The sequence below is a fragment of the Arachis hypogaea genome, chromosome 11 (assembly GCF_003086295.3).
Source record: "Arachis hypogaea cultivar Tifrunner chromosome 11, arahy.Tifrunner.gnm2.J5K5, whole genome shotgun sequence".
NCBI classification, from domain to species: Eukaryota; Viridiplantae; Streptophyta; class Magnoliopsida; order Fabales; family Fabaceae; genus Arachis; species Arachis hypogaea.
Genome location: NC_092046.1, coordinates 147,774,794 through 147,796,266, shown reverse-complemented (window position 1 = coordinate 147,796,266; position 21,473 = coordinate 147,774,794). Strand labels below are relative to the sequence as shown.

The window sequence follows — 21,473 nt, the reverse complement described above, 5'->3', positions numbered from 1 at the left end:
CAAGTCATTTATATTCACGCCGTTTCACGTTTTTTTTTGTGCCTCTTTCTTCTCCTTCTTTCTCCGTGCTTCCTCTTCCTCTTCCTCTTCTTCTTTCTCCGTGTCTCTTTTTCTTCTTTTTCGTAATTTTTCTCTCTCGTTATCATCGTCATCAACACCACCTCTTCCTCCATATTTTTTTATTGAAATTTCTTCTCCTCTTTTCGTTTTCTCTTTCTCCTTCATCAAAATCACAAGAAAAAATGAAAAAACATTATTCAAGATACTGTTTTACTGTTCTTCTAGATTTTTTTTCTAGATTGTTTCTGTCATGTGCCTAATCCTTAACCAGCAAAACATTAAAAGATTTCAAGAAGAAATATACTGTCTCCCCCTATATAATGGGTATATTTCTTAAATTCTTTGGGCGTATTTCTTAAATCCTTTGGATGTATTTCTGTAATCCTTTAGGTGTATTTCTGTAATTGTTTGGTTTATTTCTGTAATTGTTTGGGTGTATTTCTGTAATCCTTTAGATGTATTTCTGTAATCGTTTGGGTGTATTTTTGTAATTGTTCGAGTGTATTTCTGAAGTTCCATCATCTTCAAAACAATTTCAAAGCTTGATTTCAGAAATCATGAAAATAAAAAAAAATAGAAGGAGATCGAAGGCAAAGAGAGAACGTTTTCACGTTTTTTTTGTGCTTCTTTTTCTTCTTCTTCTTTCTCCGTGCTTCCTCTTCTTCTTCTTTGTAAAAAAGAAAACGAAGATGAAACACGCGAAGATAGTTCAGTAACGCGCGTGTTAAGTCCAACTTGTAAGACTTGTAAACAAAAATAACTTGTATGTGTAACACTCTTCTGTATATTTATTTTTTCCGACTTAGTGCCTGCATCGTAGCAGTAACATATTCGATCTTCTCTTGCTCCCTAACACTAGATAGTCTTTCATTGAAAATGCAATTATATAATGCAAATGGACTTGCACATGCCTAAGCTCAATATATATACTGATTATATCTATATGAAATGCTGGGATGAATGGTTAAAATTCACCTACTCTCTGAGCTCCTTTTTGTAAAGCATAGATAAGCATCTCATTGCATAAACTAAGGGATTGTGTGTGTATCACTATTAAATTATTTATTACCAGTTATTAAATTATTCAGTACCAGTTAAAATTTAAAAACCAATTGCCTATTCTAACATTTTCCGAAACAAATTAAAACATTACGATGATGACAGAGCCGTTCGGCAGTGTGTAGATAGCTAGTGGCTTGCCTCTTCGTGCTACCCTTTTTTTTGTCCTTATTCTCTGAATCTCTGTTAACTTGTTAAACATTAAACAACAACCACTTAAACTGCTTCACTGCTTGTAACGCTTGCCGAGAATAAAAATTAAAAAACATGTAACAAACGATGATTCACTAGCTTATAAGTGCACAAACCACGCACATTCGTTCTGCTCCACTAAATAATAATAATAAAACCACCAGCAATAGTGGTCTTGTTTACTAATAAAAAAAAAAGGTATTATTATTATACTGGAACATTATACAAATAATTTTAAACTGCAGAATGAATATGGGGAACACGGAATTTGAAATCAGGTGGTTAGGAGCGTGCATTCAAGAGGGAGGCCCTGAGGGAATCGGTTAATGTCTGAGCAGTAATTATAAATCATGTAATTCTTCTGCACCCATTTGAGCTTCCTCTGACCGTTTGAATCAAGCTGTTGAGAGAGCCAAGAGTTGTTATTATCAGAGGAGTTTGATGATAAGTTGCATGAAGAAACACCATTGGACCAAACACAACCATTGGCTTTCAAGTTCCTGAAGGAAGCTGTGAATGGAGCTTGGCTCCAATCTGTCTTCACAAGCCCTCCTCTTGTTGCCCAATCATCAGCGTTCCACAGGCTTGAATACAGTTTCATTGGTTGGTTCTTTGGGTAGGGAATACCAACACCCTCTAAGTTCTTGAACTCCCTTATTGCTCTCCCATCAATATAAAACCTGTTAGGTTGAATTTTGAATTAGTCTGAGTAGGTTATTACTCTAATATTATTTCAATGAAAAATTAATGTTTATGTTGTGAACTTCTGTATATGCAATACTTGAGATTTAGAAAATGACAACAATAAAAGAACACGTAACAAGAAAACTGAGAGAGAATTTTTTTTTTTTTGTGACTTAAAAGAAAATAAACAAAAACTAAGAAAGAAAAAAAAAATAAGAAACTGCTTAAGAAAGGCAGTCCCGCTGAATATTACTCTCAAACTCCTTTCAAGGCAATGGAAGCTCCACTTGGGGAGAAATAGTTCTCATTGCAGTCTTTGCCATGAGAGAGAATATAATAAGAAAACGTGTTACAAACATTTTTTTTTTAGTTTAATTACCCTCGTTAATTTATTATGAATAGGTTAATGACAAATTTTTTAAAGATAAGATAAAAAACACGACTTATTTTTATACTCACAAATCATAATTCACAGAACAATATTCGATATTTTTTCTTTTGCATACAAAAAATATTGACATGAATTATTCCAAAATAATAAAACGAGGAGAATTTATATGCATTGAGTACCAACGTACTCAAGAATAAATAAAAAGTTAAAAATATTTATTTAAAAAAATATAACTATTCAAGTTACAATCTTTTAAATAAATTATAATTACATAAAGAGATATAATTTTTAAAACATAACTTTTCACATATTTTAAAATAATTTCGTTAAGTAACCAATAGAAATCTAGCCAACAATAAATTAATAAAAGCTTTTAAATTATACTCTATACTAATTAATTATCATCAATTAGTGATTATTTAATTTTTATTTTTAAAAAATAAAAAATTAATAATTATTAATTGCAGTTGTTTAAAATTAGCTAGTTAAGAATGATTTGTCTATACTTCTCCATTTTCAAAATATATCTCACGTATGTTAATGTTAATATTACTCACACAATGTGTGCAGGATTCCAGAGAATGGAATAGGTGTGAAGATTTGCGGTTGGATCAAACCAGAGATAAAATTGTTGCTCTCTGCCACCTGTTCCTTGTGTATACACATTTGTATGAACTACGTAAGGATCACCACTAAGATTTCCCAAGAACTCAAAGTCTATTTCATCCCATGATATTCCATCTGAACGTAACTACATGCACAGTTTGTTCACAAATAATCATACATAACTAAATGAATATAAATGGAGGAAATAAGAAATAAGCAAATGACTTACGTAATAAGCAGTGACAGTGCCAGCAGAATTTCCAGGGACAAGCTTGATTTGCATGTCAATCTTGCCATACAGATACTGATTCTTGGACTGGAAGCCAGAGCCAGAAGCCCTGTCTAGAGACAGGGTAAGAATCTTGCCACTATTGAGAATCTTACCTCTACCGTCGCCCCAAGTGATATCAACTTGTTGGTTGAAATTGCTACCAGCCATAGAAGAAGGAGGCAATATTAGGAACAATGTTATGACAATTACAATCAATGCATCATTATTATTGTTCACACAAGAAGCAACCATTGGACAAAACAGGTTTTTATTTATGTGAGACACAACAGAATAATTCGTATTTATTTGTGATGAGAAGTAAATTGGTGTGCTACAATATTTATAGTGACAACATTGGTAATGTGTTAGAATTTGAAAAAATAAGAATAATAAAAATTAGTTGGTAGTAAAATAAGGTGGGAAGATGACAGTTGGATAGCAAATTTAGTTTGTGTCATTTTTTATTTTGTTTCAGTGGTCTATTAAATTATTAATAGAACGGTGGTGGTCTGTGTGGAAAACCAAAAATTTTTTTTGGCTCATTCAATCAATTCTTCTGATTCAAAATGGACTATGTTAAAAGTTTCGGTGTTCTGATATGTTTCAGAGAACCTATTTTATTATTATCTTTGTTGAGTCAGCTCTAGAGACATATTATGTGTTTCTATTTGATAATTCTTTTATGTTAATGTAAATTCTAGAGACACTTTCTAATTTTCTATAGACTTTATAAATTAAGAATATTATAATATCTCACGTCTTCATATTTTAAGCGGCATGATTTCAATGATATAAATTTATTTTTTAATAATTTTATCTAAATATAATTTTAAATAATGTAATCTAAATAATATTTAATTTATTACAATCTATTTTGATATAAAAGTTTTCAAATATAAATCAAGTTAACACTATTTCATATTTATCAAAATTAATTTTAGACAAATTCACATTTAAAAACTTCAATTCAAATGCAGTTATAGATTTTGTTAGAAGAAAAGTAGTTATTATTTGAAGGAAGATGAAGAACTCCGATATATCTGTTTGACCAAATGTTGGGGCTCCAAGTGTTTGGGTGATTGTGCTTTTATTCATAAATTGAGTTGGGCTTTAAGAGTAGTTTTTTTTAATTAACTGGTTGTTATTGCATTTCACCGCTACCCTCAAAATGAATTCTAGCAAATACAACCTGCACTGAATATTAATTATTATATCATATCAATTGCAAGATTTACTATAAATTTGAACAAAAAAAAAAAAACACAATGGATAATTGACAAAATGCCAAATATAATTGACATACTTATACACTTGTAGTAAGGCATGGCTGTTTCACCGTCTAAACCACCCCTGTTATAACTGACATCTGTTTCCACTATCACCTCACACTCAGATACATTCTCTTTATTCATTGAATCTCTCATCATCATATCATTCATCCTCTTCTTTTTCTCTCCTAAATTCACAAGAACAACATGCTTCTGCCTTATCCCACTAGTGTTGTTATGGTGGCACTATTCAGTATGACGATGATGATGATGTTGTGTGGTGGTGATTTGCATAAGAAAATTGACATAACATGGGGTAACGGGCGTGCCCAGATGCTCAACAATGGCCAGCTTCTTACTGTGTCCCTTGACGCTGCCTCTGGCTCTGGATTCCAATCCAAGGATCACTATCTTTTTGGCCACTTCCAAATTCAACTCAAACTTGTTCCTGGAAATTCTGCAGGCACTGTCACTTCTTTCTATGTATATTCACTCCTCCTTCCAATCTCTTTCAATTTTCTTCATATTATTATGCTAATTAATTTTTTAATTAACTAGATAGAATGTTTACTAATGTAGTTACAATCAGAGGGATCAACTTGGGATGAAATAGACTTTGAATTCCTTGGAAATCTGAGTGGCAACCCATATATTCTTCACACTAATGTAATCACACAAGGTAAAGGTGGCAGGGAGCAACAATTCTATCTATGGTTTGATCCCACTTCTGATTTTCACACTTACTCAATTCTGTGGAATCCACTATGCGTCATGTATGTATCAATTCCTTAATTAATTAATTAATCAATCTAAAGCCATGCATGTTTATTTGTTTCATCTAACTAATAATTTGTGTACTCAGCTTATACGTAGATGGCATTCCTATTAGAGAATTCAAGAACTACGAATCAAGGAATATATCATTTCCAATGAAGAAACCAATGAGAATGTATGGAAGCTTATGGGATGCTGAAGATTGGGCTACAAAGGGTGGTGTAATCAAGACAAATTGGAGTGCAGCTCCATTCATTGCATATTTTAAAAATTTTTTTGTCAACGCTTGTGTTGAGTCTACTCCTCCTTCTATTAAGTCTTCTTGCACACACCTAAACAAAAAGAATAACAATCATAATTCCGTTGGTGAAAAATGGATCACACAAGAGTTGAAGCCCTCTGAAGTGGACAAACTCAACTGGGTGCACAAGAATTTCATGGTCTATAACTATTGTTCAGACTTAAAACGCTTCCCTCAAGGATTGCCACTAGAATGTAAAATAAACTAACAATGTCATAATTAAGATCTTCATGGTGTAATGCAACAGCAGTAGTATATATATATATATATATATAAAGAAAGAAAATAATAAGTTCTTATGTTCTTTAATATATACATTTCATTTTAGTCACCACAAAAAAATGCAAAGTCACCAAAAAAAATATACATTTCATTTTGCAAAATATTCAAAATAGTTAATAATTTAATTAATTGATTCTAGGATTGATTTTTGTTAAGAGTACTTTAAATATATAAAAATGTTGCCAGCAGATTTTAAATTAAAAGGAATAATTTAAGGTCAACAACCAAAATAGATGCATGATTACACTTCCACTTCCATGAGGTGGGGGTACCAAGTTGATGGTACCACAATGGTAAAAGAAAGAAAAAAAATGATAATATTATTTAATATGAAGTGATCTTTATACATAGTTATTATATATGTTTTTTTGTGCAATATCTTTTGTTTTTTGTACAACTTTTAGTGACTTCTATATTAGTAACTTCAAGTGACTCGGATATTAGTATTTGTAGTAGATATTATAACCAATATTAATGTTAGTAGTACTTTAAAAATCATATATTAATTTTTTCCATAACATTATTCTCTTATTTTTATACTTAATGAGTTAGTTGTTACATTCCCATATTTATGAGCACTAAGCCCTCATTTGTAGGTTAATCTCTAATCTTAACATTAAATATGTAACATTACATTATATTGCCAGTTGAATACCTAAACAACATTTGAAATGTAGTTCAGTATTAATTTAAAACTCCTAGTAATCAAATTAGTGTGTTATGCACTCTTAAATTATATAAGCATATTAATAACATGATCACATTAGAATACATTGACAAAAAGAATAATTGTTTAAAAAGTATTTTATCTATAAGACAGGTACTTGGTGTTACTGTTAGGGTTTCTTAGTGCTCTGTTAGGGTTTCTTAACGGAGTTCCTAGTGCCGTCAAGGCTACATTGTCAAGATCAATTAAATCTCAATACAAGTCTACGTAATTTGCATGGCTGAGACAACGAGGGATGAAGATCGGATCGAGGAAGACAACCTGAAAAGAGGTAGGAATGTGATTCTACTGAAAGAGGCAGACATATCAAAAGGTATTAACGCTTGCTCCAATAGTCTCTATGGCAGACTCTTTGCTTCCAAAACCTTCTCAATTGGAACCATGGGGAATGCTTTAAAGGCTATATGGGGAAATCCGGAAGGATTTAGCGTGAGTGACAAAGGGGATAATTCCTTCCAATTCTTTTTTAATAAAGAAGTGGATGTCTTGCGTGTTGAACGTGATTCTCCATGGCTATTCAAAGATTATGTACTCCATGTCAAGAGATGGAAGGAAGATCAGATCTGTGATGAAGAGATTATTTCCAATTTTCCAGTTTGGGTTCAATTTTGGGGTTTGCCAGAATCGTTTAAAACCCTCGAAGTTGGACGTAAATTGGGAGAGAATCTGGGCACAGTGTTGGAGGTAGGTAAATTTCAGATGCGAGGTAGAGAAACTAGGATTGTGAAAGCCAAAATCAATATCGATGCTACCAGGCAAGTGAGAGATCAGTTAATAGTGGCATGACCTAATAAAAAGGAGGTAGAAGTGGCACTGCGCTATGAGAGACTTGGAAAGTTCTGTACCTATTGTGCAAAATTGGGGCACGAGGTGAAAAACTGCCATGATCTGCTGAAGGACACAGAGAGTGAGATGGTAAAAGAGGATGACATTGGCGAATGGGTTAAAGCTAGCCAAGTGGGAACGCGAATCTACTCTGAAGGAGAAAGAACATTCAACAACTCAACCCAAAACCAGAATAAGGCCACTCAACGTAAGAAAAAATCGGTCTTAAACTGCTTATTGGAAGAATTTGCAGGGATGTCAATGCAAGAAGGGAAACAAAGTTTGAAACCACAAGACACTGGTAACAGGGCAGCACCTGAGTCACCTCAATCAGCCAATTCTAGAACAGAATGCATGGAGGTTATCATAGCTGGTCAGTCCAATACCAAGGAGGATGAAGGGCAGCTTATGCAATTTGCTATTGAGGAGTGTCTCACCACAGAAAAAGGTAGGAAGTGGAAAAGGTTAGCAAGACAAGGTGCTGCAGAGTCAGATACTAAAAGTGAACCCAAAAAAAGGTTGATGAGTGGTATAGCTGAAGTAACTACAAAGAAAGCAAGAACAGAGGATGAAAATGCAGTTGAACAGATGGTGGAGGGTGCCAGCCTACAAATGGCACCCAAGGCGCCATGAGAACTATAGTTTGGAATTGTCGGGGTTTGGGGAGACCCCTGACAATTCACACCTTAAAAGGGATCTGTAAATCCCACTCCCCCGAGATTGTGTTTATAAGTGAAACAAAGAACCAATCTCGACAAGTGGAAGCAAAACTTCGGGTATGCGGCTACGAAAACTGGCATATTGTTAACCCGGCAGGAGTGGCAGGAGGACTTGTGCTAGCTTGGAAGGACAGTATCAGTGTTCAAATTATTAGCAGTGGAGAATTTTTTGTGGCAGCCGAAATTAAGGAAGTCGGAAGCAGTGAGGTATGGGTGTTCATTGGTGTCCATTTGAGTTGTTCAGAACAAATTCGATCCTTACAGTTTGAGGAGCTTATAACAATGAGCCAACACATGGAAGGAAAAGTGGTAATAGCAGGCGATTTTAATGCTATAACAAGCCAAGCGGAAAAGGAGGGTGGAGGCCAAAAATCAGCAACCACCATTGCAACATTCACTAATTTTATTGACAGTAACGAATTGGTGGATATTGGAATGGTGGGACACCCTTTCACGTGGACAAATCGAAGACAAGGAGAGGATTTGGTGAAGGAGAGGCTTGACCGCTATTTAGTTGGGATGGAATGGAAGTTGAAGTTTCCGAATGCAGTGGTGCACAGGCTCACAGAGTCAGGCTCGGATCATGCTCCAATTTTGATGGATACCGAACCTCAATCCTGGCATAGTAAAAGGCGGTTTAAATACCAGGAACGTTGGTGTGGAGAAGAGGATGTCAAGAGAATTGTCAGTGAAGTGTGGAGAATGGAAGTTGTAGGCTCGGCTATGTTCTCCTTGGCCCAAAAGTTGAAAGTTTGTAGACATAGACTAGTTCAATGGCAGAAAACTCACAAAGCAAACTCCCGGAAAGAAATTGAGGACCTTCAAGCTAAACTAGAGGAGTTGCGGGTGGCTGGAATCAATGAGGGAGAGGAGGTTACCAGTTTGGAAGAGAAGTTGGAGCTGGCATATTTGAAAGAAGAGAGCTATTGGCGAGAAAAATCTAGAATCAAGTGGCTAAAAGAAGGAGATCAGAACACTAGATTCTTTCACCATAAATTTCAATCAAGGATGCGAAGGAACATAATTTGGAGATTAGTGGGGAGGGACAATGAGATTGCATCGAAACCGGAGGATATTGCAAAGGTAGCTGAGGACTACTTTTGCGATATTTTTACTTCTTCTTGTTCGGCTGATCCGAATCCATACTTAGAGGATTTGGAGTCTAAGGTTACAACTTCCATGAACCGTAGGCTCCAAAGGCCAGTAACTATGAACGAGGTCAAAAGAGCTACATTTAGTGTTCATGCTCAGAGTGCTCCTGGTGATGACGGGTTTACAGCTAAGTTTTTTCACTTTTTCTGGGATATAGTTGGAGGTGACGTTTTTAAGGCAGTGAGAAGTTTCTTTCACAGTGGCAGAATTTTAAAAAGCTTCAATCATACTCAAATTTGTTTGATTCCAAAGGTGCCAGATGCCAGTGACATGACTCAGGTACGACCGATCAGTTTGTCTTCAGTTATGTATAAAATTATTTCTAAAGTTATGGTGCACCGATTACAAGGTATTATGAATAAAATTATAAGTCCAAATCAGAGTGCGTTTCTCAAAGGAAGACTCATTTCAGATAATATTCTAATTGCCCACGAATGTATGCACTATTTGAAAAATAAGAGAAGTGGGGCAGAGCATGAGATGGCTATTAAACTAGACATGAGCAAGGCTTATGATAGGGTTGAATGGCATTTTTTATGGTATATTATGGATAAGCTGGGGTTTGATGCTAAATGGATTAACTGGACTAAGGAATTGGTAACGACTGTTTCTTACTTTGTTGTTGTGGAAGGTCAACCATTTGGCTATTTTAGGCCAAATAGGGGCATCCGACAGGGTGACCCCCTATCTCCATATCTCTTTCTTTTTTGTGCAGAAGGACTTTCCTTCTTGCTACACAAGGTAGAGCAAAACAGATTAATTCAAGGAGTTCAAGTTAATCGGAGATGCCAAACAATTAATCACCTTTTGTTTGCTGATGATTCAATCCTTTTTTGCAAGAGCGCACCTAATACAAGCCAAAGCATTCTAGAATTGCTAGAGACCTATGAGGGTTTTAGTGGGCAAAAAGTCAATTTGAATAAGTCGGCTATCTTTTTCAGTCACAACACTCCTCAGAACACAAGACTAGCAGTTGCTCAGACACTAAATATTGAACATATCGGAGCACAAGACAAATACTTGGGACTGCCCTCTATAGTTCAAAAATCAAAGAAAGCAACCTTTGGAGCTATCAAGGATAAAGTTCAGAAGAGGATTATGGGTTAGAAAAGAAGTATATTGTCATCAGGTGGCAGGCACACGCTATTGAGAGCGGTGGGGGAGGCGATTCCTATTTATACACTCTCTTGTTTCAAGCTCCTGGACACGCTGTTGACTGAGATTCATAGCATGCTCTCGTAATTTTGGTGGGGTCAAAAAGGCGCAGAACGAAGAATGGTTTGGATTAAATGGGACACAATGACGAGACCAAAGAAAGATGGAGGGCTAGGGATCAAGGATCTAAGGGCGCAAAATTTGGCTTTATTGGGCAAGCAATGTTGGCGTCTAATGAAATACCCTAATTCTACTATATCAAGAATGCTCAAAGCTAAATATTTCAGATATACAGATTTCCTACATGCAGAGATAGGAAGCGTACCGTCGTGGGGTTGGAGAAGTGTTCTTGAAGGGCGCAAGGTGATCGAGAAAGGCTTGTTATGGAAAATAGGCTCTGGCACTAATGTTCGCATCTTCCATGACCCCTGGCTCCCACCACCAGTGCCCCTTAATGTCCCTCAAAATGCACTCACAATCCCGCCAAATATGCAAGTGTATTACGTTAGTGCGTTACTAAATCCTGATAGAAGTTGGAATAAAAATCTGATTGAGTCGATTTTTTCAGTTGATATATGCAATAAAATTTTTTCAATCAAACCAACAGAGGAGGAGGATGAAGTTAATTGGTGCTGGACGAAATCTGGTATATATGAAGTTGGGTCAGGATACAAAATTGCTTATGGATTCTTTCATTCTCCTACTTCATTGAGGTCCCAGAACATACACAACAGAGTCTGGAATAGCATTTGGGAGTTGAAATTACCACATAAAATTAAGATTTTTCTATGGAAAAGTCTTCATGAAAAGCTTCCGGTGTTGCAACAAGTTCACAACCGGTTCGCATCCACTCCTGCCACTTGTCCAAGATGCATGTTGAAAGCTGAATCAATTTCTCATGCTTTGTTCCAATGCCCCCTGTCTTCAATAATATGGAGCCTAAGCTTAATAACCCATGACCTATGGATGAGAGAAGAAGAAACTTTTTTCAATTGGTGGCAACGAGTCTTATCCTGGGCAGTGGCTCAATTCGACGGTAGACAAAAGACCCCCCTCATAGCGGCGTTGTGTTGGAGCACTTGGAAAGCGAGGAATCGGTGTGTTTTGAGAAGGTAATAAGCCCAGCACCAGAGATAGTGAAAGAAGCTAGCAATTTAGTGCGTGAACTCGTGAACCATACCTGATAGATGCTACTTTTTCTTTACTCTTACTTTACTCTTCTTTAAACTCCTAGTCTTTCAGTCACAGCTGATGATAAATGAGAATACCCAATTCTTTTATACTTCCTTATGGAAACACTTTTATTTTATATTAATAAAATAATATTTATCTTTTTGGAAAAAAAAAATAAGACATGTACTCGGTTCAAAAAGAAAAAGTTTAAACAGTGTGATATTGCATAATAGAAAAGGATATCTACTATATTATTTTGTTTACACTAAAAAAACCAAATGTGCATCTTAAGAAGGAAGGTACATCCACACCCAACCATTCTTGCAAGAAAGCATGCTAGCCAATTCCACCATTCCCTTTTTTTTTCTTTTTTATTATTTTATTTGTTACAAATATTCTCCATTGCACCTTCCCTGCTCCTTCAATTCCTTCCACAGTTCCATAGCACAACTATAAATACCTATGAATCCTACTTCTCTGCCAAAGAAACAATTCCCTGACTCTCAAGTATTACTAACACTCTACATTATTGAAATGGCATCTCTTCATTGTTCATTAACAGTAAGTATTTGTGTCCTCTATGCATTGCTGGTATCAGCTTCAGCTGTTAGACCAAGAATTTGACATCACATGGGGTGATGGGCGGGCCAAGATGCTCAACAATGGAGAGCTACTCACATTGTCACTTGACAAAGCCTCTTGTTTCGGTTTCCAATCTAAGAACGAATTTCTCTTTGACAAGATTGACATGCAGCTCAAGCTTGTTTCCGGAAACTCAGCAGGCACTGTCACTGCCTACTATGTAAGTCTATAACTCTATCTCCTCACGATGTTTTTATTAGTTAACAGTGCTCATTGATTGATTGATTTATATATGTATATGGTATGGTATGCAGTTATCATCAAAGGGATCGAATTGGGATGAAATTGACTTTGAATTCTTGGGAAATGTGAGTGGAGAGCCTTACATTCTGCACACCAATGTGTTCAGCAATGGCAAAGGCAATAGAGAGCAACAGTTCTATCTCAGGTTCGACCCCACTACTGATTTCCACACCTACTCCATTCTTTGGAATCCTCAGCTCATTATGTAAGCATTAAGCAAGCATCCTTTAGAAATGTTATTTAATAATGTAATGTGCATGTTTTGCTAATAACACACCTTTAATTGATTATGATGATGTCAGGTTTTCCGTGGATAGTAGTCCAATAAGGCAATAAGGGAGTTCAAGAACATGGAATCAAAGGGAGTTCCATTCCCAAAGTCACAACCAATAAGGGTGTGTGTGGTTCAAGTATTACTTTGTTACAAAGATTCTATTCCCAGAAGAATCAAAGATACCCAAGGAAAAGGTGGGAATTGAAATAATGGTATTCTAATTCCCTGAAATCAAACTTGCTTAAAAATAATTTTTCAAACTTTGAACCAAACATGGGAATATGATATTTCCATCTTAAAATTCCTATGAATTATTTATAATTCCTCCAACCACACACACCCTGAGAATCTACACCAGCCTCTGGAATGCGGATGATTGGGCCACAAGGGGTGGTCTTGTCAAGACAGATTGGACCCAAGCACCCTTCACTGCTTCTTAAAGAAACTTCAATGCAAATGCATGCGTTCATTCTTCATCATCATGCAGTACTTCATCATGGCTCTCAGAAGAGTTGGACACAACAGGGCAAGAGAGGCTGCGTTGGGTGCAGAAGAATTACATGATCTACAATTATTGCAGCGACGTCAAAAGATTTCCTCAAGGTCTTCCCCCTGAGTGCAGTTAATGCATAATCATTAGCTTCTAGATGTTTATGTTTGACTTATAAGGTGTTTTTTTTTTTTTTGGTCAATTCATTAATTCTTTTATATACCTACATATACATGTACGTCAAGTAAGTAAACTACGGTGTGGTTCAGTGGTATGGGTTTCTTTCTTTGACTTTGTTACATTAAGACAGAGTAATTAAATGTAACATATGAATGCGTCTTTTGTTATAAGTCGTGGCCGAATTTATCAACTCGTCGCCGCTGCACGTGTTGTAGTCTATACATACCACCTAAAGAGGCAACAAATTAAAGGGACAAAGTGTGAATGCGATTGACCGAAAGAGGCAACAAATTAAGGAACGCAAGTATAAATGCCATTCACCTATGTTAACCGGTAATTTTAATTAAACGGATGAGTTCCCCATAAACCATTATTTTAGGAGGCTGTATATGTTAATCGGTAAATTTAATTAATCTTCTTTTTGGATTATTGGTGTGTGTAATATAGGGAAATTAAATATCGAATAACTAGCTAATAATTTTTATGGAAAATCACTATTACTACTAATTATTAAGTGATGATTTTGTTCTTACCAAATCATTAGCAATTATAAGTGACCAACTTCATCTATACTACTCAGGCTACAGAAATAAATAAATAAATACATCTTATAAAAAAAGGAACAAAATACCCTATGATATGGTTCTTACTTGTTACTATTCTGTTATTCATTCTCGTTGATTTAACGACTGTTTATTTAAGGAATAACTGTCCATTAAGTTGCAATATATTTATCTCATTCAGGATATTTCTTTCCGATTGGATGAAAAATAGTTATATTTCTCTGAAAAAAGCATTTTGATAAACGTACGCCGCTTAATAATGCTTTAAACGTTGATGTTACCAAGAGTAGTGAAAATAATTCTTCTCCTTGACTCCACGATTTTGAGCTTTTTTCTGAATCCTATTTATAAACTTTTAATTTATGGGAAAGTATGAGGAGTCAATGGAATATTTATACAATGTGAACAATGGAAATTTAGAGAATATTAGAGATATAATCATTAGTGTTACCCTTTTCCATCAGTTGAAGCTTTTGGGATGAGTGGTATTATGCATGGTATTAATCCGAAAGGTCAAGAGTTTGAGCTTTGGTGAATTCCAAAATTAGTTTAAACTTTTGGAAAGATGTTTATTATCGCTAGTACTCGGATGATTATTCTAGATTGTATGGGAGATGTTTATTTTGTAACTCAATAGCGCATTGTAATCCATTGTCTCCCTAGCGGGATCTTTAATTTATATATGGATGCCTCGGAGACCCTGTAGAGTCGATGTGATGAGAGGGAACATGAGTAACAAAAAAACTGCTATACAGCTCAATATATGCACACATATTTGGACAATGTTAATAGGTCAAATATAAATAATATATAAATATAAATGGCGAGTAAACATTGGGTGGGCTTGTGAATATCGTTGGGGAGGGGGTAGTAGGTCAAGGGTGGTGTCACCGCCATGGAAATGGTTGACCATATCCAATTGTTAAATCTTATCCAGTTTGACGCACTTAGTAGTATAAAAGTAAAGCATTGAGTTTAGAATTAGACGGTAGCCACTTACCTGAGGACAGCGACAGCATCAGCCATTAGGGTCCCAATAATGCCCCATGTAATAAGTAAAGTAAAACCGCGTTCAACCCTCCACCAATATCACCCGCCCTCGCAATAATAATAATAATAATTAACTTCTTAAACACATTCATTAAATAATTAAAAAATTGAAACTCTATGAAATTTAATAAAATAATTTACTTATTTTTTTATTGTCATTATTTTATTTCTTTTGAATTTGTAATAATATTTTGAGAGTATTTATTATTGAACAATATTATATGACAAATTAATATTATTATTTTTGACCTATACATCAAAAATATATAATTTGCACATATATTTATTAAAATTTTATATATTTAGTATTTATAAATTAAATAACAAAAAATACTAAAAATTATTAATTTTAAGAATTTTTTTATTATTAACAAATTAAGATCGATAGTTAAATAAATAAGACATAGTTTTTGTTGCGGTATTATGATATGAAATGAGCTTTTGCCAGCTTTGTTACCATTGTACAAAAGTTTTTACAACTATGAACAGCTTAGCCACGTCACGGGACCTTCCCGACCCTTTTCCTTTCCCTTTTACTTTTCCTACTTAGCTTCGTTATCCATAATGATCACACGCTTATTTCCCACTATATATACCCCCTTCACTCCACAACACAACCATCTTCTCTTCTCTTCTCTCATATTACTATCAAACTCTTTCAATTCATCTATTAATTCTCCATATATATATACATGGCTTCATCAAAAGTAGTAGTGCTTGTTGTTCCCTTACTTGTGATGAGCTTTTGCATGGTGTCATGTTGGGGTGGTAACTTCAATAAAGACTTTCAGATAACGTGGGGCGATGGTCGTGCTAAGATACTCAACAACGGGAATCTGTTGACCCTGTCCCTTGACAAAGCCTCTGGCTCCGGTTTCCAGTCCACCAACGAGTATCTGTTTGGCAAGATCGACATGCAACTCAAACTTGTCCCTGGAAACTCCGCTGGCACCGTCACTGCCTATTATGTATGTAACAACTACTATTTCTATTAGTGATCATGCCGTTGCTTCGTTCTAATATTAACAAATCTTCTCCTTTTTCAGCTATCATCAAAAGGAGCAACATGGGATGAGATTGACTTCGAGTTCTTGGGGAATTTGAGTGGCGACCCTTACATCCTTCACACCAATGTCTTCAGCCAAGGCAAGGGTAACAGGGAACAACAATTCTACCTTTGGTTTGACCCAACCGCAGATTTTCACACTTATTCTATTCTCTGGAATCCTCAACGCATTGTGTAAGCACCAATGTTATAAAAAATGAGGTTCTTACACTAAAATCAGTCACTAATATATTTGTATATAAATATATGTATAGTTTAATTTATCTTTAATATATATTTATAGTGGTGGTGGCTGACTTTAATGGCTAATTTTTGTGTATACTTAGTATTATCGTATTATTATTGTTATTAGGTTACTAACTAAGCGAGGTTTAATAATTTGTGGTTATTATTATTGTTATTACAGATTCTCTGTGGATGGAACCCCTATAAGGGAATTCAAGAACTTGGAATCAGCTGGTGTTCCATTTCCAAAGAATCAACCAATGAGAATCTATTCAAGTCTGTGGAACGCAGATGATTGGGCTACAAGAGGTGGACTTGTTAAGACTGATTGGTCCAAAGCTCCATTCACTGCTTCCTACAGAAACTTCAATGCCAACAATGCATGCATATGGAAGAATGGAAGATCATCATGCAAGAGTTCCTCGTCATGGCTGTCACAGGAGCTTGATTCAACGGGTTTGCAGAGGCTGAGATGGGTGCAGAAGAACTACATGATTTATAATTACTGTACGGACAAGAAGAGGTTCCCTCGAGGATTTCCTATCGAATGCAACCGCTCTTAGATCATCATATGTATCATGTTGCATGCTCTTATTATTATTATTCTTTTATTCTTTTATATAGTTCTTTAATTTGTATTTACGTTAAGTCGTTAATCGCTGCTACTTGTTGTTCTCTTTTTCTTTTCTTTTTATAAGATGTAAAAAATATGTATCACGTGTACAAGTGGGTCTTTATATCCAAACTTTATACTATTGTACTGTACTATACTACTGATTAATAATAATGAATTAAATTACTACTAGCTACTAGCACCACATGTGGTCTTAAATTATTATACCTTTTCCGATCCTTCGGTACACATCAATTTCTCATTTTAAATATGATAAAGAGAAAGTTTGGTTTTAATTAAATGAAGCTCTGAAAAGAATATCATCAATTGAAGAAAAAGAAAACTTATAAAAGGTACAAAATCCATGACAAATAAAAAAGAAACTTAATGTGAGCCATTTACAAATAAATAAAATATAATTACATCAACTTTCTTCATAATTTTTATAATGTTATTAAAATATAAATTTAATTTTAATACATTATTAATATGGAATAAATTTTATTACATCTAATTATGTAATACTATATTATTAATTATATAAAGGATTAATCTAAAACAATAGATGTAATTGAATAATTGTCTAAAACATTTTTAAAATGTCTATACATCAAAATTGAACTTTTAAAATATATTAAATAGTTGATTTTTTCAGTCAATATCAACCAACTTTTTTAGTTTTGAAATCTATATTCTAAATTTTAGACACTATATTATAATTCTTAAATTCTATAGCTTAGATTATCTAAAAATAAAGTTAAAAAATACTTTTATAATAAAAATGATCTAATATTAGCTACTTAAAAATCAGTTTTTTATATTTTTTTTCAAAATTTAAATACAATTTTTTTGGCTAACAAGAAAGACCATAATAAAGAGATAAAAAAAAGGGAAAAAAATATATTGATCTCCAAAAATTTGATTCCCAACTTCTTTTTCTTAATTTTTGGATTTGGTGCATTAATATAGGATGTTTCTACACCGAATCATACTTTAATAACACAATTTATCTAAGTTTTAAATTTTGTAATATACAAAAAGATTGATATAGTTTGAAGTATTTGAACTACTTTTAAAGCAACGAAAGAACACGAGCCCGTTGATTTGAAGAGGTTAACTCCTACCATTCTGACACAAAATCTTCGGCATATATTGCAAATCAAAGTAGTCATAAGAATTTCATCATCATGGAAAAATTGAAAGTAGTGTCACATACTTACATACATCACGATATACGAACATCCCAGACAATCCAGTTATATGTGTCGACGTAATCAATTATCATTATTATACTCGATGATTCTTGAACATTGTTGAAACTAAAACGAACGCAGTACCTTATGAGTGTGCGTTTGAATTATGGTTTGCAAACGGAAGTTTGTATAAAATTGATTTTGTAGAATTGATTTTGATCAAAAGTGAGTTAGTATTAACGTGGTTTATATGTGGTAATTTTTATTTAAAATAGATTATAGTGAACTAAATATTGTTTAGATTACATTATATAAAATCCCTTTTAGATAAAAAAATTACAAAAAAAGACATAAATTTAAATAATTATTTTATATTATCTTATAATTTTATTTTAAATATTTAAATAAATTTTAATATTTTGTTAGTACTCTTAATATTCTTTAGTACTCTAATAGAATTAATAGAATCATAATACAAAGTAAAAAAAATATTTCATACAAAAAAAAATAACAATAACAATAAAAGAACTCATATAAAAAAACAGAAGTTTTATAAAAAATAATAATATACATAAGAGAGTATTAGAAAAAAGTATTATAAAAAAAACAATAAACATATGAATAATAAAGGACATAATTGGTACATAAAGCATAAAGTTCAATTCAACGAATCAAAAAGCTAGAATTTTTAGCTTTTAGTAAACGTGGTTGAAGACAGAAATCACTTCTCTCTTCTCCAACACAAATTCAAACACACCCTCAATGGCAGTTAAGAATTTTATTTTGAGTTGTCCAACTAAAATAAAATTTTAATTTAGACATAATCTTCCCACGAAATTATTATTAGTATCCGCCAATAAGGAATACCGAAAATAACAGGTTGAGAACTAGGTAAAAAAATTGATATAATACTGAAAATTATAGTAAGAAACAAAGAAAGCAAAGCAAACGAAAGTGGGGTGGAGGCAGCACGTGAGCATTATGTTAAAAATATGTTAGCCATAAGAAGAGGTCTTGTCCCACTTGGTTGAAATGAACCAGTGGCGGTGCTGAAAGACCCCTTCTTTAAAGTTTTATTTATTTATTTAGCTGTAAATGTTCCATGCTGGGTTGGCACTTGCCTATGTCACCTTACCCAAATACCTTCTTCTTGACAACTGCATCCCCACAACTTGATAGATACTCTCTACTCATTTTAACTTTAATGCGCCTTCCACCACTGTTTTTCAAATTTAATTATTAAGAACCCAAACGCGTCAAATATGTTGTTATATCTAACCTAGATATTATTATTATTATAGTCCTAAGATATCAACAACTGTGTCCAGCTTATTAGGCTTAACTCAATGCAATTTCGCACGTCTTTCCTCATTTCATATCATCTCTAACTTGGTTGGTATAAATACCAACATTGCCTTCTCTCCTTCACAACACAAGTACTACTCAACCTTCTCTAATATCAACACTGCTACTCACTTATTACTATTGTTATTGCATTCTTTCAAAGCCATACACATGGCTGCTTCAACTCTCTCCTACTTGCTTCTAATCCCTCTTCTGATGGTTGTTGCATATGCTGGTAACTTAGACCAAGAATTTGACATTACATGGGGCGATGGGCGAGCCAAGATGCTCAACAATGGGGAGCTACTCACATTGTCACTTGACAAAGCCTCTGGTTCTGGCTTCCAATCCAAGAACGAGTATCTCTTTGGCAAGATTGACATGCAGCTCAAGCTTGTTCCTGGGAACTCTGCTGGCACTGTAACTGCCTATTATGTAAGTTATTGTCATTGTTGATATTATATAATGTTGTGCATGCATTGTGATTGAAGTTTTGATAAATGTGAGTTACTGTGTGTGCAGTTATCTTCAAAAGGAACAACTTGGGATGAGATAGACTATGAATTCCTTGGGAATTTGAGCGGAGATCCATACATTCTTCACACCAATGTTTTCAGCCAAGGCAAAGGAAACAGGGAACAACAATTCTATCTATGGTTTGATCCTACTGCTGATTTCCACACTTACTCCATCACTTGGAACCCCCAAAGGATTATGTAAGTCCTCATTATTATTGAAGAAAATCTCATGCCGTAAGCTGTTCAAACTGTAATGTTGATGGTTTGATGAACTAGAAGGGATTAAAAGAGAGAGAGAAATAAGTTTTTCTCATTGTTGAAGAGAATGAAAAATCCCCTTAAAAAATATTTGTTGAGTTATTACACCTTATATACCATATACTCTAACTAAAAAATAATTACAATAGTAAGCCTATTATTGATAAAGAAATAATCTAGGTAACAATTATTAATTGCATAAGCTATGTGTATATACTAATTCTATTTATGGAGACTGACCATATATTTATTTGTTTCAATCTTGATTCAGATTCTCAGTGGATGGAACTCCAATCAGAGAGTTCAAGAACTCAGAGAGCATGGGTGTCCCCTTCCCAAAGAGCCAGCCAATGAGAATATATTCAAGTTTGTGGAATGCAGATGACTGGGCAACAAGAGGTGGACTTGTGAAGACAGATTGGACAAATGCTCCATTCACAGCTTCATACAGGAACTTCAATGCTGATGCTTGCATATGGTCTAATGGAGCTTCATCTTGTGGTTCTGGTTCAGGTTCTTCCTCTACTAGCAGTTCATGGCTTTCACAAGAGTTGGACACTACAGCACAAGAGAGGCTAAGATGGGTGCAGAAGAACTATATGATATACAATTACTGCACAGATGCAAAGAGATTTCCACAGGGTTTTCCTCCAGAATGCAGAACCTCTTAAAAACAGACAAAATATAGTGCCATTCTAGCTACTCTAGTTTCGGATTCCACTATCATTTTATTGATGCAGCTATTGTTATTGTAATTTTCATTCTTTCATTCATTTTCAATTTTGTCACCACTACGATACTGATTATGTATTCTTTTATGTATGAAATATATATATTCTTTTTCTGTGTTATATGATATATCTTGTGTCTTTTCACTTTTGTAATTTCTCATGGCCGCGATAACAAAAATAAGGTGCCGTGGAACAATCAAAGCAAATTTATAAGGTACCTTGCAATGTGATAAAAATATATTCGGTTCCACCATGGCCAATTATCCTAGGGGTAGATCCAGTATCAGACGAATAGCCAGAATAACTTCTTGTAAGAACCTTTAATGTTTCTAATACAGCTAAGCATAATCAGCAGAACCGATGTACAGTTAAACAACTCAAATTTTATGCCTAAAAAATAATTAAAAAAAGAAAGAGCACCCTAGTAGACACATGACAAAATAA

At 34.3% G+C, this 21,473-nt stretch overlaps 4 protein-coding genes and 1 pseudogene across 4 annotated transcripts; 4 read left to right on the top strand and 1 right to left on the bottom strand.

Annotated features, from left to right (window-relative positions):
* Positions 1–1,389: 1,389 nt before the first annotated feature.
* Positions 1,390–3,586, bottom strand: LOC112723535 (xyloglucan endotransglucosylase/hydrolase protein 22). Its single transcript, XM_025774938.3, has 3 exons — positions 3,222–3,586; positions 2,944–3,137; positions 1,390–1,991 (listed from the first exon to the last, which is right to left on the bottom strand). Exons 1-3 carry the CDS (start codon positions 3,513–3,515, stop codon positions 1,586–1,588), a joined length of 894 nt encoding a protein of 297 aa, XP_025630723.1. The 5' UTR covers positions 3,516–3,586; the 3' UTR covers positions 1,390–1,585.
* Positions 3,587–4,611: 1,025 nt separating this feature from the next.
* On the top strand, positions 4,612–5,917 carry LOC112723536 (xyloglucan endotransglucosylase/hydrolase protein 24). Its single transcript, XM_025774939.3, has 3 exons — positions 4,612–5,014; positions 5,111–5,304; positions 5,394–5,917. The coding sequence occupies exons 1-3, from the start codon at positions 4,739–4,741 to the stop codon at positions 5,812–5,814; spliced, it is 891 nt and encodes a 296-aa protein (XP_025630724.1). The 5' UTR covers positions 4,612–4,738; the 3' UTR covers positions 5,815–5,917.
* A 6,067-nt stretch (positions 5,918–11,984) lies between these two features.
* LOC112723534 (probable xyloglucan endotransglucosylase/hydrolase protein 23) lies at positions 11,985–13,638 on the top strand (annotated as a pseudogene).
* A 2,053-nt stretch (positions 13,639–15,691) lies between these two features.
* Positions 15,692–17,177, top strand: LOC112723533 (probable xyloglucan endotransglucosylase/hydrolase protein 23). Its single transcript, XM_025774937.3, has 3 exons — positions 15,692–16,049; positions 16,128–16,321; positions 16,554–17,177. The coding sequence occupies exons 1-3, from the start codon at positions 15,774–15,776 to the stop codon at positions 16,933–16,935; spliced, it is 852 nt and encodes a 283-aa protein (XP_025630722.1). The 5' UTR covers positions 15,692–15,773; the 3' UTR covers positions 16,936–17,177.
* Positions 17,178–19,281: 2,104 nt separating this feature from the next.
* On the top strand, positions 19,282–21,149 carry LOC112723532 (xyloglucan endotransglucosylase/hydrolase protein 22). Its single transcript, XM_025774936.2, has 3 exons — positions 19,282–19,957; positions 20,045–20,238; positions 20,570–21,149. The coding sequence occupies exons 1-3, from the start codon at positions 19,694–19,696 to the stop codon at positions 20,967–20,969; spliced, it is 858 nt and encodes a 285-aa protein (XP_025630721.1). The 5' UTR covers positions 19,282–19,693; the 3' UTR covers positions 20,970–21,149.
* The last annotated feature ends 324 nt before the right edge of the window (positions 21,150–21,473 follow it).